Below are 14,239 nucleotides of genomic sequence, written 5' to 3'. Positions count from 1 at the left end.
TAGTCAACCGGAAAATGATTTCTGTTTGACCAAAAATGCTTAGTAAATTTCGGAAAACGTTTTCTGAAGACGCCAGACGCAGTCGATCTATTTTAAACGGCACAGTCGACCTTCACGTTCAAGCAGCCGACCACCATCGAAATATTGCCGGTATCGAAATCCGACAATATCCGGTTAATGTCGCCGGAATCTGGCGATGGAATCCGGCCACCTTCGTCGGAATTCGGCCAGCCAGACCGGCCGGATTCCGGCCATCTGATCGGATCTGACCAGAGAGGCCGGATCCCGGCCAGCTCTAGCCGGACGGATCTGGCTATCTCAGATTCTGACGAAACTGTCCGGATTTCGGCCTTTATCTCGAATTCTGGCTATATTAGCCGGAATCAGGTTAAAATAGTTAGAATCTTGTCGGTCAGTGACCGAATCTCATCATCGATGATTTTTATATTATTTTACATTAATATTTTTATGTTGTGAATAAAAATTGATTTTTTTAAGTTAATATGATTGAATAAAAATATAAAAAAAAATATTTGCGATTTTCCGTACGCGCCAAACACCGGAAAATGCTTTCGACAGAAAATGGTTCCTGAAAAATGACTTCCCTGAAACCATTTTACGACGGAAACCATTTTACGTCGAAACAAACAGAGCATTACATGAAAATATTGTTGCTCTTCAATGGTGAGGCTTCATCCTCGACCTTAGTTGAAAAATTAGCTACACATGGCTATTGAAAATAAAACCTACCCTAAAGAAAAACTAAAAAGAAGAAAATATATTTGAACTCTAGCTTCACACTCTCTTTTTCTTGAGGCTTAGAGGTCTATTTATAGGGAGAAAACAAACCTTAGAAGCCCTAAAATTTCTATTAAAATCGGAGGTTAGTCTCCTAGTTTGAGTAGGAAACTCAAAACACAATCTAATAAGGAAAAGGACTCCAAATCCGTCCAGATTTGTGGTCTTTTATTGCGGAACACTTTTGGCATAGCAGACATTCGAATTAGGAAAATATTATTTCACAATGATTTGTATAAAATTGAGTTAGCTTTCCAACGCCGCTTGATTCACCTTAATCGGATACTTGAGCTTAAAGTTATGGTCAAAAGACTGTGACATATGCTGAATTTAAAATTTAATCCAATCCGATTTTAACTCCAATTAGAGAAATTCCGATTTAGTCATCTTCTTGATTTGGTTGAACATAACCACATCATCTAGGTCTTCTCAAAGTGTGCTTTCTTTTACCATAAAGCTATTGTTTTCTCTCAATGACCTGCAAAATACTAAAATACCAAAACTAACCAAAAACATTAGAAAATAACAAAACTAAAGGTTTAGTAAATACAAATTAAGGGGTCCATATATGTAATATTTGGCACTCATCAATAGTCTAGCTAACAAGTTTTAAAAGGCATCCTCCATCCTCCATCCGATTATCTATTCTTAACTCTATATCATTTAAATATTATTATTATCATTAATTTTTTTTTTTTTTTTTTTAATTTATCGAAACCCGAAACTCAAGCAAGGGTGCCAACGACACCGGCGTGATCAGGGTGAGCCCATCGCTCTTGCCATCACCAAACCAGAACCAAAACAAATTAACAACCTTCATCTTTAACGAAAATTAGACAAAACCAAAACAGATGAGGAAAATAATAACGAGCGTTCATCTCTTCAAAGTAGCAAAAAACTGTACGTTGCCATTTGCGAACAGAGTGAATAATTAATAGGATAATATCAAAAACCTGTATTACAGCCTTCAAACTGAGACTGAAAGCACACAGGGATTGTGTTAGCTGATACCCATTACCCATGAACCGAAACTTGTGCCCTCTGTTGCTTCAATTCAATCAGCTACCATGAATCAAGGTTTTGGTCAATGAAATATAGCAAAAGCTAGGTGGAAAAATCGGGGGGATACCAAGTGGGTAATCAACAAATCTACAATACAGTTGACGGACTTTAAGAACAGAACAGATGACGGACTTTAAGAACAGAACAGATGACAAAATGGGAGGAAACTTCCTTTAGTTGGGTTCCCCGTCTAATCAAAGAGCCAAAGACTTCAAGGGAGTTTTCCAAAATGAAAAAAAAAAAAAAAAAAAAAAGAAAAGAAAAGAAAAGAAAAGTAATATGCTTCAATTGCAAGCTATGAGAGAAAGAAGAAGAGGTAGAGCTGTTCACATATGGGTGAAAAAAGAAGAAGAGCCCAAAAAAAATATGAGGAAAACAGTAACGAGTGTGAGAGAGTGATAATGCGAGATACCCATCCATCATTTTCCACCTTTTCCGCTGTAAAAAAAAACCCATCCGTGAGGCGTGCGTTGCACTATTTACAAATGGATGAAAACTCCATTTTAGATTTAGAATTGATCAACCAATGGAGTGTGTTTTTTCTGTTTTGCTTACCTAAACTAGCCAAAAGTGAGAAATACATAACTTGCTGTGAGTGCTCTTAACGTACACTATTGAAATCAAATAAATCAATGAGTTAAAAGTTTGAACTTATAAGTTTCGTTCTGATACCGTAAATTATAGCGTACGTACTTAGATCAAATTGGAGGAAATAATTAGGATCAATCTTGAAATGAACAAGCTTTATGATATGCCTCCGCCCCATTTTGACCTTAGGCGTGTGAATCTGGCCAGGTCAAAAATTGGGGGCGGACTGGACAAATTGGGCTATTGCAGCCTGCCATGCATATGAATAATTGCTGCCCACTTGCATGATGCTATTTGGTTTGTTTAACCGACTTGTAGGAATGTAAGTAAAACTACTCATGAATATGCTCGGACTCAGCTCGTGTTCGAAAAAAATTAAACGAATTGAGTTTGAACACTTAATATTTAGCTCGACTCGGTTCAATTACAACCCTACCAACTATGCATTACCTTTTACCAAACTTTGTGATATAATCAATATATATATATTCGAGTCAATTAGTATGCAATTGTCCGCCAAAAAAATTACATAATACAATTAATTATGCACAAGGGTTAATTAAGTACGTTGGATCTATCAAATAATACCTCTTATCATTTTATTTATTTATTTTATTTGCGGAAGGTTTAAGGTCTATTCACAAATGGTATGAAAAGTACCTAAGATTGCCTAGCTAGTTGGAAGACTTTCGATCCTTAAGTACTGCATCCATTTTCTTAAAGGAGGAGTGATGAAGCGGAAGACTAAGGTAACTAATCAAAGAGCAGCGTCTTTTTTTCTGCAAGGAGAAGCATCTTCGTCTTCTACCAACAAAAAAATAAAAGTCCGCAGGCTAAAAGAAAGATAAAACTCTGCAGAGTATTTGAAAGAAAATTATCTGATTTTATAACAATTCAATTGAGTGAGTTTTACATAATAAGCAAGCCTATTTATAGAAGAGAAATACTTGTAAAAAAGGTAAACTTATCCCTAGTAGCAATAGTAAACCTTATTCTAGTAAGAATAGTAAACCCAATCCTAAAAGGAAAACAAATAAATAAAACTATTTATTATTATTTTTCTTTTATTCTAGGAATCCACTTCTAGGGACCTTCTAGGAATTCAAGCTACATCAGTCTCCCCTTCTTGAAAAGAACTCATCCTCGAGTTAAGTTTCGAGTCCTCTAGTAAAAAATATTAAAAAATGTCTGTCACGTTGAATATTGAAGATACTGCCAAGTCCTCGGGAAGATCAACGACATATGTATTATCATTAATCTTTTTAAGTACTTTGCAAGGGCCGTACTTCTTATTCCTCAGCTTTCTAGAAACACCAGTCGGTAGTCACCCCTTGCGTAGATACACCATCACAAGATTTCTTCTTGAAAAATCTTCGATCGCCGACCCTTGTTTGCTACTGTCTTGTACTTAGCATAGGATTTTTCTAGATTGATATTGACGAACTCCCTCTTAGGTAGCTTTCACCCGTTCTGCTAAATGCTCTGCTGCCACACTTGCTCTTGGTAACTTAGGTAAAGCTGTAAGATGTACTGCAAGTCTCGGATTTCTCCCATAAACAACTTCGAATGGTGCATTCCCAGTAGATCGATTCACCATGTTGTAGGCAAACTCAACTTGAGCTACAGCCAGGTCCCACTACTTTGGTTTGTCGCTTGCAATACAATGAAGTAAATTACCTAGAGTTCGATTAACAACCTCTGTCTGCTCGTCCATCTGCGGATGGCTCGTGCTACAGAAGTTCAATGCCGTGTCGAACTGCCTCCATAATGTCCGCCAAAAGTGAGACAATAACTTGGTGTCTTGGTCAGAAGTGATAGACTTTGGGATCCCATGCAATCGAACCACCTCTCGAAAAATAGATTGGCCACTAGAACAGCATCAAATGTTTTATTGCAAGCAACAAAGTGAGCATATTTGGAAAATCTATCCACAATTACCATTATAGAATCTGCTCCTCGATGGGTTCTCGGGAGATCCAATACAAAATCCATAAAAACATCTTCCCACGGTGCTTTTGGCGCATCTATTGTTGTATCGTTTGCTAGAACTCTTGAAATTCGGCTCTCCAATGAGCCTCCCTGTCACAAACATCGCCGTTAAGGGGATTTTCACTATTGCGCTGATTGGTCATTATCATGATAAAGCCTGCTCTGATACCAATTGACGTAGCGGAAGACTAAGGTAACTAATCAAATAGCAGCGTTTTTTATTCCGCAAGGAGAAGCGTCTTCGTCTTCTACCCAACAAAACAAAAAAAACAAGCCCGCATACTAAAAGAAAGATAAAATTTCGCAAAGTATTTGAGAGAAAATTCTTTGATTTTATAACAATTCAATTGAGTGAGTCTTACATAATAAGCAAACCTATTTGTAAAAGAGAAATACTTGTAGAAAGTAAACCTATCCCTAGTAGCAATAATAAACCTTATTCTAGTAGTAATAATAAACCCAAGCCTAAAAAGAAAACAAATAAATAAAACTATTTATTATTATTTTTCTTTTATTCTGGGAACCCACTCCTAAGAACCTTCTAAGAACCTTTTAGGAATTCATGCTACATCAAGGGGTGTCATGAGAACTAGTGCACCAAGAACTGATCGAATAAATATAGAAGCAAGTACTTACCAAATGGCAAAAACATTATTTGTCATCCCTTCCGGCCACGACCGAAAAAGAACATGAGCCAATTGTTTATATTATTATTAAAAACAAAATCCCATATGTTTTTCATGCAAGCCAAACTTTTTCTCTTACACATATGCCAAATTAAAAGACTTTTACTTGATATAAATGGAGAGAAAATACCCTAGTGTGGATAGCTAAAAGTTCTATAAAGCTTTATATTCTCTAGTGGTGAAAGAGCGCGCGTTGCAGACAACTTTCTCTCTCTCCATTCCAAACCCTTATATCTGCAGACTGCAACGTAGCTGAAACCTTACACTACAATTTTTTTTTTTTTTGTTGCCACTTGCAGTTCGCCACGTGTCAACCGCGACATGGGCGCGGCGTGGCAGATCAGGGTGCTGTGAAATGTGCATTTCGCAATGTGGCCAACGCCACGCAGCTTATTGGCCACGTCGCAACACGTGGACGACGTAGAATATCGTCGCTGACGACGTGGCCTGACCCCACGTGGCACAGTTGGCCACGTGGATTAAACCACGTGGCTGATAGTGGCCCTGTGGATTTGGACCATGTTGCCACTGTCAGACACGTGGAATTAATCCACGTGGCCACTGTCATATGCCACATGGCAAAAAAATGAAAAAAAAAATTCCCCTTTTATTTTTTTGAAAAAACCAATTCATTGTTTTTCCAAAATATTTAATAATTTACAATAAATACAAATTTGAACAATATTGCAATAGATATGAATCAAAACAACAATAAATTATTTATAAATAAACGGTTATTGTTTATGTACAAAATTGCAATACAAAATCTCTACAAATCGTCATAGCGACGTTTTTGGGAATCACAATTTCTTGTACTAGGTGTTGACTCGCCAACGGGCGAGACCGGACCCTGGGGCGACAGTGGCTCAATCGCCGTCGCATTACCTGCAAATTATAAAAAGATTGAAAAATTAATCTATATGCATATCAAGTCCTAAGCAGTTTACACAATTGTAATCATACATGCAGAAGCACTACCTACAGACGACGTACTACCTCCGTTGTGCTGTGTAGAGTATTGAGCAATCAGGCTCGTTTGTAGTGCTCCCAAAGAAGTAAGAATGAATTCAAAGTGCCTTATACGCTGCTCTAATGTGTCATTCCTATCGACTTGAGCCCGTAACAGTGTCTCGGTCGTGACAAGCTAGCCTACCCTCATGTACAGAGTAGCTTCGAGATTTACATTGCAATGGACTTGCCTGTGAAGCCACGCGACAAATTGTTTGAATATTTTGTAAAATTAATAGCTGAGTTGTGCACTCTCTTTCAATTCTCTCACAACATAGTATAATTTGAGGGAGCCTTTGTTAAGGGTCCCTAATGGTGAAGGCTCTATTGGAGGTAAGTTATGGAAACCTCCTAATGCTGGTTTTATGAAAGTGAATTGGAATGCTTCTTTAAACTTAAAAGCTGGTATGGTTGGTATGGGCTGTGTGATTAGGGATGAGGATGGCTTTGTTGTGGGTGCAAAATGTAGTGCTTGTAAGGCGCAGGTGGATCCTTTATTGGCAGAGACTATGGCTGCCCTCTTTGCTTTGAAATTTTGCTGTGAGATGGGCTTTTCTAACATTGAAAGTGATGGTGATTCTCTGCAAGTCATTAAAGGATTGTGTACTCCAAATTTTTCCCTTGACAGAATCGGGCACTTTATGGAGACTATTAAGTAAAAAGTTTCATGTTTTTCTGTTTGTAAATAGAGTCATTGTTGTAGACAAGCAAATGTAGTAGCTCATGTTCTAGTTAGAAAGTCTTCCTCAAAATGTTTATCTTATTGTTGAGTTAATGATTTGTCTTTTTTCATTTCTTCTGCTTCTTATAGAAGCATTTTGGTCTCTAGACTGTCATCTTTCAATGAGAAGATTTTTTTGTTTGGTTAAAAAACAAAAACGAAGCTTTTGTCCACCGTACGTGGACCCCCTTTTTTTGGTGGAAAATTCTAAAAAACATCCCTTCATCCCCTTTTCATTAAATAAATTGATTTTAATAAAAATGGAGGATGAGAAGGGGATGAGGGGTGCATGTGTAGCACCCCTCTTTTTTTATTTTCATTGGGTTTACCGACAACTACAGGTCAACAACATATGCGAATCTCACACAAAATATGAATGTAGATTACAATGGATTTATTTTCTTTTTCAAGTGGTGCTTCGAAATTCGAATCCAATATAATTATAATTAATCACTTCTTTTTTGCAGGTTCAAAAACCTCAGCAAAACTTTTCATGTTCCGCAAGTCCACGGGAAACTCGTGTATCTCATCGATCCATGGGTTTCTTTCCTCACGATCATCAACGTTCCTCAATGCTCTCCAAACTGCACTGCTGCACTTGAACCCAGACCCAAAAGCAATCTGCCACAAACGGTCACCCTTCTTAATCCTACCCTTGGCCTCACCGTACGACAGTGCATACCAAACAGAGGCACTACACGTGTTCCCAAACCTGTACAAGTTCATCCTGGAGGCTTCGACATCGGACGCGTTAAAGCCCATGTTTTTTTCAAACTCATCCAGCACAGGCTTTGTGCCTACATGGGGGAAGACGTGCTCTATTGCTTTCTTAAAATTTGGTGTGTAGGGTTTCGCATCCGCCATGTTGAAATATCTTATTAAAAAGTTTGTCACGTATCGGAATTTTTCAGATAAGGGAAGGACTAGGGGAGCGAGTGCGCGGATGTTGGTTTCGACGGCGTCGATGGCCACGGCTAAGAGCTCTTTGGAGACGGTTACACCTCCAAATCCTTCATCATCCTCACTTTCGTATATGCTCTGGTATGAACTGTCAGAACTGGCGGTGTGGGTGTGAACGGAATGGAGGAGCTGGAACTTGGCCTTGTCATGATCGGACGGCCGGTTCGAGAGGAGCACGGCGGCCCCACCAACGCGGAGTGGGAAATTCATTAGGAGCTTGGACTTTCCGTTTCCTCTGTAGATCATCTGCTGGGTGTTCTCTGGGCTGACCAGAAGGGCATAGGTGTTATCGTGCTCCTGTACGGCCAAATGAACAAATTACTAACATGGTGTTTTTTTTTTTTTTTGAAGAGAACATGGTGTTGAATAACAATAAACATGCAGTTCCAACCCACAAGATTAACACAAGTCCGCCGGAAATTAAAGGCAAAAGAAGAAGAAAAAAGAAACAGGGGAGAGAGAGAGAGAGATTTGAAGTTTTGAACCAACCTGGAGTAGGCTTTGGGCGAGGCCTATCGCTCGAAGTCCAGCACTGCAACCCATGCTCGTAAAATTGTAGACCAGAACATGATCTCCAAGCTTGTACTTGTTTACTATCATGTCAGCAAGTGACGGCTCAACGTTAAGAATGGTGCAAGTGGCTATGACTATCCCAATATCCTTAGGATTCACGCCGGTCTTTTCCAACAACGTGTCCACGGCCCCAAACATGACGGACTGAACCTCTTTCCTCGTCTCTTCTAGGCTCAGAGTCGGGGGATCCCTCATCAATGTTGAGGGCATGTATGTCTTTTCACCTAGCCCTGATCTCACCAAACACTTCCTCATGAAGTCTAGACTGGACTCGTTGGAGCTCCCATAGATCCTGAAGCGATCTATGAACTTTTCTTTGCTGCACATCTGGGTGGCTGGCGGCTTGTAACATGCAAAATCTAACAAGAAAACTTTGCGTGAACGGCTGGTGAGGAAGAGGAATAATAGGGCTAGGCAGAGAAGCGATGCAACGAAACTGAGATTGAGCTGGCTGATGCGCTCGGAAAGATGATCCAAAATCATGTTAAAACTAAACATGCTTGGTGATAGAGTTGGATCGATGTGGGTTTTCTTTTTTATTATAGGAAAAGGTTTTTGAAAATGGAGGTTTTATGGAGATATATAACAGGATACTGAATCACTGATCATGAAATTAAGTAGGAGAAGAAGAAGAGCACTACTTTAAAAAATATAAAAGCTCTTTGTGGTGCTGCACTCTTCCGCTCAGTGCCTTCTTATAACCTCAACTTTTCTACCAGGGGGAGCCAATCAGTGGTATCCTCGAGAAACAGAATCTTAGTTTTTGAGCAAAAATAAATGGTAAATATTAAAAGATTTTTTTTTATTTATAGATACTATAAATATTAAAAGATTAGTGGAGAATTTCATTCGCGCATATAAGATATTGAACTCTGTTTGGTAAGTAAGTGTAAAATGAAATAATAATTTGAATAGTAGTAAAAAGTGATTGATGAGATATAAAATTGGTGAATGTTTTATAGAAAAGTGAAAAAGTTTTGTTCTGTAGTAAATTTTTTTATTTGAATAGTAATAAAAAAGTATTGATATGATGTAAAAAGTGTAAAAAAATAAGAATGTTTTTTATTTGATTTTTTTGGAAGAAGTTAAAAGGAAATTAGAAATCAAGGCCCCGTTTGAAAACCCCCTTGCCCTCCCCTCCCCTTGAGTTTTTTTTTGAATGATTGAAAATTAAAATTGATGTGATATAAAGTTGATATAATTTATATCACAACACAGGATTTAGAAATTTGTGATCCCCACTATATTAATCTCAACAATGTTGACTCCCTGTAATGCATAACCTATCCTATTTACCAACAACCACTTTCCCGCTCAGGAAAAAATAAAAAAAAGATTGAACACGTGGTTTGAAACGGTAACAAATAACATTTTGGAGTTTCAAAAGTAATATATGAAAAATAATATCGTTTGATTAATAATTAGGTTATGATTGACCTATATAGTATATCTATGCAGACATACTTTAACACGATTCGAATCTGGCACACGATCACAAATTGTTACAACTATTGTGAGATACACGTAGGCTATACAGATCTAATAATAATTTTAAAAAATGAAAATAAGACTACGAGAAGAAAGATAATCATTTCTATAGAGTAATATAACAAACTTAAAAAAAAAAAAAAAAAAAAAAAAAAAAAAAAAAAAAAAAAAAAGTTTGGCGCATCCGGTGAGGGGTACAATCACTGTTATAAAATTGGAGAAGCAGGGATAAGAAGTTAACAAAGGTGGAGTTCCCAAGGTTTTTACCGTGGGGTTTTTTTTATTGTTTTTGAGAAGGTGGGATGTGGGTAGAGGGAGGTATGCTTTCAAATTTTTAGGTTCAAAAAATCACGTGCACCTAACTCAGATTCTATCGGCATTTTGATGACAGAAATGGACGAATAAAGCCAAAAAAAAATCAGAAAGAAAGTGCACATGACCAGATCCCAGGTCAGGATGAATCGTGATTACCCAAAAAAAAGCGTGAAAGCCTCACCGGCCACTCACCAGACACCACGTCACATGAAATCCTGCCCTCTTGCTGCGGGTTTAGATAAGCCCGGAGTGCGTTACTTCAACTTAGATCTGTCAAACTGTACGGCCAACGTGGGCTGCATTTATAAAAAAGATACTTGGGTCCATCGGTCGCATAGTCCAAAATGTAGGGCCCATGTAAGAGCACAACACAAACTCAAGGAGAATTATTAGGAACCAGTTGCGCTACTTGCTTCTCTTCCCTTTGTTGAAGCAAGAAAGGGTGTTAAGAAGCTTGCAGCAGTGTTTTATTTAGTAATTTTCACCGAGAGAGAAGAAAAAGAATGGGAGCTTTTCTGTTATATAAAGGAGAGATATTTTTGAAAGGAAGCATAATCAAATGAAAATATATAATAATAATAAAAAAAAGTACCAGAATAAAATAAAATAAAATAAACATAAGAATTTAATGTGCGTCGGTTTACGACCTACGTCAATACAATAAAGTCGAAAATACTACATTTTGCACTATTCTTTTATTATGTTACAGTATAGAAGAAGACTCTTATTTATAAGAGAATTGGAATTGATAGGTTTGGTAATCAAATATGACTGAATTTAATTACCATCAACCCTAATTACAATCAATCATATAAAATGTAAGTAATATACAATATCAATTTAATAGATTTTCTTTCAATATATAAAAATATATTCTCTAACATTCCTCCTCGAACTCAAGGTAGAAGATTCTGAAACCAAGTTTGACTTCTTCTCTTCTCTCCCTTTCTTTTTTTTCTTCATCTTTCTTTCTTTCCCTCTTTCTAGTGATGGCAGGAAGCAGCGAATAACGGAAACTTGCTGGATATGGCAACAACTGACGACAGTGACTCAAGACGGTCAGCGACAGTGATCGAAGATGCGCCTTAAATAACAATAAGTCAGCTATGAGTCAAAATGAAATTTAACAAAGAGCGAAATGAGAGCCAACGACATAGTACAATGGGCTGAATTTTATTTTCGCATTTTCCTTGGGTAGGGTGTTACATATTAACACCTTCTAAATTTGGAAGGAATGAAACAATTATGATCGTTGAGCAATTATGAAGGCATCTTTTTTTCTTCTTCAAAACAGTGGATAATCTTTACTATATAACGTATGATTGGATTATGAAGAGTCTTTCGAGACAACTGTAATCTTGCTTTTTAGAAATGGATAATTGCATCATTAGTCTATAGGGTTGGCTTCAATTACAAATCACTCCTTATGGAGTAAAAAGTTTATAGAAGGTCATTGTGGTAAACTATAATTACAAATCAATCCTTAAACACGTTTTTCATCCACCAAGTTAACAGATTTCATTAGTCAACCACGTCACACCCAATAAGAAGTCGACAAGTGTCCATTACAATAAAAAATATATTAAATCTAATAAAAATATGAATAAATAAAACAAAAATATTGATTTTTTCTTTTTCAAAAAAAAAAAATACTGAAGTGGTGGTTGCCCATTGGCAGCCATCCCCAGCCAATAAGGGTGGCACGTGGCCACCCTAAAGGCCTTCTAGGGGTGGCCCGAAGGCCACCCTAAGAGGTGGCCGGGGGTGGCTGCTGGTGCCACCGCTTTAGTAGTTTTTTTTTTTTTTTTTTTTTTTTTTTTTTTTTTTTGTAACAAAACACACACACATATATATATATATATATATATATATATATATATATATATATATAATATTTATATTTATTAGATTTAATATTTTTTTATTGTAATGGACACGTGTCGGCTTCCTATTGTGTGTGACGTGACTAACTAACGGAATCTGTTAACTTGGTGGATGAAAAAAAACGTGTTCAGGGACTGATTTGTAATTATAGTTTACCACACGGACCTTCCATGAACTTTTTGAACCACATGAAGTGATTTGTAATTTATGTCAACCCTGTGCCCAATGTTGCAATTATCCATTTTATAAATTATAGAGCACCAAAAATAGAAGAAAAGAAAAAGAAAAAGAATTATATGGAGAGACTGAAGCAAGTATGGGCTAGAAGCCTAGAAGTTGCCTCTCTTAAGTTCTCAAACTAGCCTATTCCTTCTCAAAATATCTCTCATTTTGTAACTTTTATCTAGTGTGTTTCTTCACCAGTTGTATTAGGGCAACCATCTTCGAATTCTTTTAAATGAACAATTATTTAGTTTTATTCAAATTTAAATTCAAGTTTTATATTATATTTGAATTTTACATAATTTGTTGTGATTGCTGCATACGAATTAAGTCTTTAATGATACAAAGTCTCATGTGTTGATTTTCAAAAAAATTAGGATTATAGACGGACATGAGCATACAAAATGGCATTTTTCTAATAATAAACACATTGGTCCCACAAAGTCAATAGTAATTTTGAACAGTGTAATTAAAGATGAGAGAAGGACAAAAAAAAAAGAATCATTTATCATAAAACATAGTAATATATTAATGTTTATAGTAAGATAAATATTATTTTGTATTCTCTCAGCATATTCAGCTGTTGCGGCATATTCAATGCTTCCTTAAAATTTATTTTCTTTTTAATTAAGATTAAACTAAGGGTGTATTAAACATGCCGCGTCAAATGAGTTTGCTGAAATAATGCTAAAAGAATGCAAAATAACATTTTTCTTATAGCAATGGTTAGTAATTATTATAGTAATGTTAGGATAATTATTTTGTTGTATAATGTTTTTAACTTCACCACTAAGGGCTTTAAGGCACACAAACATATTTATGAGGATTTTTGTTGGCCTTCCGCAAGTATTATTAATATAGGATGGCTCACTATATGCAATATCCGGAGCTTTGAGATTGTATTATACATCACGAATATGCCATATTGAGGAGAGTTATGACTTGTAATATAATTACATATAATGTATATATGTTCATAGCGTGATTTTCTTTTATCCCATATTGAGAAATATTGTTGCATGCGTGATTTTACTCCAATGTTTCAAAATAATTGGGTTCAACGTATAACTGTGTTTCACACATGATTACTTACCTAAGTTGTTGTGTACTTACGTTTCAATCTTTACCTATAAAACAAAATCTGTTTTACAGAGAAGGTTTTTGTGCAAGAGGGGACCCAAAATCAAACACAAGTACCTAAGAAGTCGTTGTAGACTGTATCACCATTCAAGGACTCACCAATGAATTTAATGGTATACTCTTGGTAGTTGGTACCCTTGGAGAAATAGCAAGTGTATTTAATATGTGGTAACCAAAATGTATTCTCAGGAATAGTTTAAACTTGATTGTATTAAGAATTAATGAAGTGTAACAATTTCAACATATTCTGCAATGATGTTTATTAGATGCTCTGATTGAAATTATATTGGATGACAATATATAGTTAAAAAAAACAATAATACAATACACCGTTGCTTTAATCTCAATTAAGGTTTATTATTAGTACGTGAGTTAATTATTAATTAATGAATCCTTGTAGAGTCGAGTCGAGGGAATTCGCGGAGCAAGCTCCCCCATGAAGGAGTTCTGCGGCCAAATTCCGTAGATCAAGGAAAGCTAGCTAGACCACTCTCTCGTCCTGGTCATCCACCAAGAGCTTGTCTAGTTTGAAGCGGGTCATGAAGGCCTTGAGGTACTAATCAGTTTTAACTTGGAGATATGTGTTAAGGAAATGATTTCCACCTCATCACTCCAGGAAACCGGCTGAGAGAATCCTGCAGCAGTAGACCATGAAGAAAGACACGCTCCAGTTCATGCAGCAAATCATGCTACATGCAAGGCAATAAAAGGACCAGCCAACTAACGCACCTTGCAAGCGAGGAAAGTACACGCAACATCAAGTGCACATAAGGAAAGCACAAACAAGGGCAGGCTGCCTTACAAG

The 14,239-nt window shown here is 36.7% G+C and overlaps 1 protein-coding gene across 1 annotated transcript; it reads right to left on the bottom strand.

Annotated features, from left to right (window-relative positions):
- Positions 1-7,120: 7,120 nt before the first annotated feature.
- LOC133857219 (3-ketoacyl-CoA synthase 2-like) lies at positions 7,121-9,052 on the bottom strand. Its single transcript, XM_062292402.1, has 2 exons — positions 8,302-9,052; positions 7,121-8,109 (listed from the first exon to the last, which is right to left on the bottom strand). The coding sequence occupies exons 1-2, from the start codon at positions 8,881-8,883 to the stop codon at positions 7,303-7,305; spliced, it is 1,389 nt and encodes a 462-aa protein (XP_062148386.1). The 5' UTR covers positions 8,884-9,052; the 3' UTR covers positions 7,121-7,302.
- Positions 9,053-14,239: the final 5,187 nt, after the last annotated feature.

The sequence above is a fragment of the Alnus glutinosa genome, chromosome 14 (assembly GCF_958979055.1).
Source record: "Alnus glutinosa chromosome 14, dhAlnGlut1.1, whole genome shotgun sequence".
Taxonomy (NCBI): Eukaryota; Viridiplantae; Streptophyta; class Magnoliopsida; order Fagales; family Betulaceae; genus Alnus; species Alnus glutinosa.
The sequence above is the reverse complement of the archived record's forward strand: the minus strand, read 5'-3'. Positions and strand labels throughout refer to the sequence as shown.